Source organism: Lathyrus oleraceus, chromosome 5, assembly GCF_024323335.1.
Source record: "Lathyrus oleraceus cultivar Zhongwan6 chromosome 5, CAAS_Psat_ZW6_1.0, whole genome shotgun sequence".
Classification (NCBI taxonomy): Eukaryota; Viridiplantae; Streptophyta; class Magnoliopsida; order Fabales; family Fabaceae; genus Lathyrus; species Lathyrus oleraceus.
In genome coordinates, this window is record NC_066583.1 from 63,235,998 (window position 1) to 63,240,132 (window position 4,135).

The 4,135-nt window shown below is 33.7% G+C and overlaps 1 protein-coding gene across 1 annotated transcript; it reads right to left on the reverse strand.

Annotated features, from left to right (window-relative positions):
- Positions 1-262: 262 nt before the first annotated feature.
- On the reverse strand, positions 263-3,452 carry LOC127084832 (protein PEROXIN-4). The gene is made up of 5 exons (XM_051025350.1): positions 3,281-3,452; positions 2,740-2,859; positions 2,313-2,441; positions 1,173-1,302; positions 263-584 (listed from the first exon to the last, which is right to left on the reverse strand). The coding sequence occupies exons 1-5, from the start codon at positions 3,284-3,286 to the stop codon at positions 496-498; spliced, it is 474 nt and encodes a 157-aa protein (XP_050881307.1). The 5' UTR covers positions 3,287-3,452; the 3' UTR covers positions 263-495.
- Between the last annotated feature and the right edge of the window lie 683 nt (positions 3,453-4,135).

Here is a 4,135-nt window from a genome sequence, read left to right on the forward strand (position 1 = left end):
TTGAAGAAAAACTTGAGTAGTCAAAATAGATAGTCCACGGTTGGATCACTTTCGTCCTGATTCTTGTTGAGTAGACGTAGTGCAATTCAAGTTCATCAACTTGAAAAAGAAGCAAAATGTTTCCTCCAAAAGGAATTAACCTCCAAAAAGAATCAAGAATTATCACCATCAGTCAAACCATGAATGTAATTAGGCAGGCACATTATGTTGCCCTGTAAGCAGAAAGCAAAATGTCTTCTTTGAAATATGGCATTCATAAAAATTGAAGCAATCAAGGATTATTCAAGCATGTTAATTGTTCGGCTCAAGTCTAGATACATACATGAAGTCACATTGACACTTTGTACAAGTCACCACAGTAATACATATCTTAAAACAACAAAAATCATGTCTTAAATAAAATGTATACACTTTAAACAAATTAAGATTTGAACAAAGAACTTCTACATTAACTGCTAACTTATTAACTAGAGAACAGAAGTTATCAGAAATCAATCAGCCTTTCTTTGGCATTGCTGCAAGCCTCGTGTACATTCTTGCCATGGACCGGTACCCTCTAACATCACCTGAACGCAGAAGATTACCTGCACAGCCAAAAGGAAATAAATGAGAAATGTCTTACTCTCCAACTAGATTACAAGTTTTCAGCTCAGTTTTGTGTTGTTTCAGTACAGAGAAATTAAGGTGTATATGTTTTGGAATGAGTTGGGGGCTAAAGGATCTGAAGTTCTTTATCTACCAAATAATTACCAATATACTAATGGGCAATTCTGTAACAAATAACACAAATCAGGAAGCATGCGTGTAAATTCAAATAGTACAAAGTTGAAGACAACAAAATGGCCCTCGTTAAATGAAATGTCAGATCCTAGGGGATTACCACACCCATCTCCCAAGCATAATTGATAGATAGGCATGATGATGTTTAAAAATAGTTTATTGGCATATCTATTGCACTTTTTCAATCCTTAATTCCAACTTCAATATGATCAACTATAATCAACTATAATCAACTTAAATCCATACTACATTGGATTCATATATGAATACAAGTTTATTTCTATGGCAGTTCTATTTATTATTTGGAAGAGGGAGGAGAATATAACTTCTTTGTATTCCACAACACTAAAGACAAATAAGAAAATGGTACGAAATACAGAGAGTTTAACAACCTGAATCACAATTCAGTGGGCTGTCAGGTTCTGGATGAGCCATCAAAGCAATTATAGCCCTACAGACAGACTGCAAAGTCCAAGCAGGGCTCCAAGCAGTTTTCAAGATATCTAGGCAAATCTCTCCCGTCTGGAAAATTACTAGAGGTTAAAAAATATTCATGAAAAACATGTCAAGAAAAACAAATCCAATATAAAGAAGTTAACGATCAAACTAATCCAGAACAGAAGGAAAGCAACAAATATGGCCAGGCATTCCAATCAATATTGCTTTCAGTCTCAAATGAGTTCTTACGAACGGTTAAAATCATTGGTCTTCCCACCATAGAGAAGGTAATCAAGACAACTAAGATCAAGTATAAACACTTGTTGGAATTAGTAGCAATCATATTACCTCTTCAAATAAAAGTAGCAATCATATTCCAATTCATGTGCCTAGCTAGTCATGGATAATATGTTAGTTTTGACTTTCGCATCTAGTGTTTGTATTGGTCATGTTTATTATCCAACCTTGCTATCCTATCACGGGTAAAGATATTAAACAAAAAAAACAGAAGAAAAAACTAAATGTGAATTATATATAGTACCAACATTTGAAATTAGTTTAATTATTGTCTTAGCTAATCCAATCAAGTGCAACATGTTTTGATTTTTCTATACCACAAACTCGAAACAAGATAACTTGTAAACGTTGTTGGTGGCAGATGGCGGTCCATGGTGGAGAGCCAAAATCATGTCATACCAGCCGATTTGTGGCATCGGCGTAGTGGGTTATTGAAGAAAACCTGCAATATCAGTCGAAATTTACCATTGCGGCGAGCCCAAAAACAGCCGCTGATATCCGCCATGACCGGTGTTAGATAACACTGCTTGCGAATACCTCTAACTTCACACTGATGGTTCATAGCACTAACAGAGACTACTAGAGTATCAGATCCCATTCACTCACAAGCAAATGACTTCTAGATGGTGTTTACTAAACTATATGCATCACTTAGATAGAAAATTTGAGAAACCATTCATCACCGAAACAAACTAGGATACTATAATTCACTGTAGAAATCAAACAATTGTGTTCTTATAGTGAAAAGCATCATGAAACAACAAACTGCCATACACTTCCAGAGGAATCCATCCTACCTTAAAATGCACATTCGGGTGAAATATTTTAGTCAAAAACCGGACTTGAGGCGGTTGTAGAGGATAATGCTCTGGAACAGAAAATGCAAGCTGGAAGATACCACCCTCGAAAGGAGTCTCTGAGGGTCCCTATTTGTAAACAAAATACACCAGAGCAAACGGATCATATCATCAAATATTGGTTGAAAATCTTACATACTCCCTCCGTCTCAAATATAAGCAACAATATATTATGGTGATTTAGATTTATCTTTCTAACAAACCATTTATTCTCATGGAACAGGTTCCCCTGAGTAGCAATTTGCAAAATACAATTACTCTTTTATTACCGTGAGAAAATTAAATGTGACTAACTACTTCTCTGAATAAGTGAGCAATTGGTTTTTTGGAAGGGAGTAGTCTTCTTCAAGAGCATTAGCTATCATACCTTGATAAGAGCAGTCCACTTAAAAATGTTAGAATCATCACAAACCAGTTGAATATCAGGATCGGCCGTCTTCTCTCGTTGCACCTCTTTGTACTCCTTGAAAAGCCTTGCCCGTGACGCCTGAGATTAAAACACCACAAATCCAAAATCAATGTTATGCTTGCTACAAAATTACAAGAGATTACAGTAAAAGCAGCTACAAAGCCGGGTAACAACAACAATCAAGCCTTATCCTAGAAAGTGGAGTCGGCTACATGAATCAACTCAATTAACTCCCGCCATAATATTCTCTCCAGAACTATACTTCTATTCAAATCATTAATCTCAAAATCTTTCTTAATAATTTATCTTGTTTTTCCATCATGTATTCAATTGCAACCGTAACACATGATGATCATCATCTTGCAATTGAATTAAAAAACAACCTAACCCTAAGCATCCACAAATAAGATCCAGTACTACTAAATTCAAGACAGGTTAATTCAAAACACAAAAATTGCACCCATTGATTAAAAGATGATGATGATGAGAAGTAACGAACCTGCATATTAAACTGTAGGATTGAGAAAACGTATAGAGGTTGTAGGAAGAAACAGAAGATCGAAGCGAGAAAGTGTTGATTGAGATATTCAGATTTGGTGATTTGGAAAATGGTAAGTTGTGTTGGGTCAATAATAGATCTGGAATGATGGGACCCACGTAGAAGACGATGGCACGAACACTTTTTTCTTTTAAAATTAATATTATATATATATATATATATATATATATATATATATATATATATATATATATATATATATATATATATTTGAGATATTTGAGATATTGATTTTATTTGTGTCACATTTTATTTTTAAAATTGTGATAACCGATGACGACAAATAATATTGATTTTATTTGTGTCTCATTGAGGCACCAAACTTGTCTTTTAATGTTATTACAAATTGACTTGGGCTAACATATATCAAGTAATCCAAGCACGCAAGTGTATGTTAAAAAAATCATGCAATTAATACCAATCTCTAATAAAAACACATACCACCAACAATTTTCTCTGTCAAAATCTAGAATTGATTATCAAATGTATCAATCAATGTCACAAAGCGAGATATCTAATGGTCAAAATCATAAACAAACAACCCGTACAATTTTCTATATTCCTGTAATATAAAGGATATAAAAAGAAGATGAAATTAAGTAAATCAACCTTGATGCATGATTTTAAAAATATATAGTAAAATCTATCTAATGGTTATGAATTATGTAATAAAATTTAACCATGTTCATGTTAAATTCCATGTAATATGCTATATACTTCATTTTCAAATAATTGATATACGTTGAATTGTAATTTTTTGTGTCGAAGCAGGTTGCTCGACAGAAGTAAGGAAGT

What these genes read in the sequence shown, in the direction of transcription:
- LOC127084832 (XM_051025350.1), bottom strand. An exon ending in AGTGGACTGCTCTTATCAAG is followed by an intron (nt 2,442 to 2,739) that starts GTATGATAGCTA and finishes GTTTACAAATAG; the next exon opens with GGACCCTCAGAGACTCCTTT. An exon ending in CCCACTGAATTGTGATTCAG is followed by an intron (nt 585 to 1,172) that starts GTTGTTAAACTC and finishes TTGGCTGTGCAG; the next exon opens with GTAATCTTCTGCGTTCAGGT.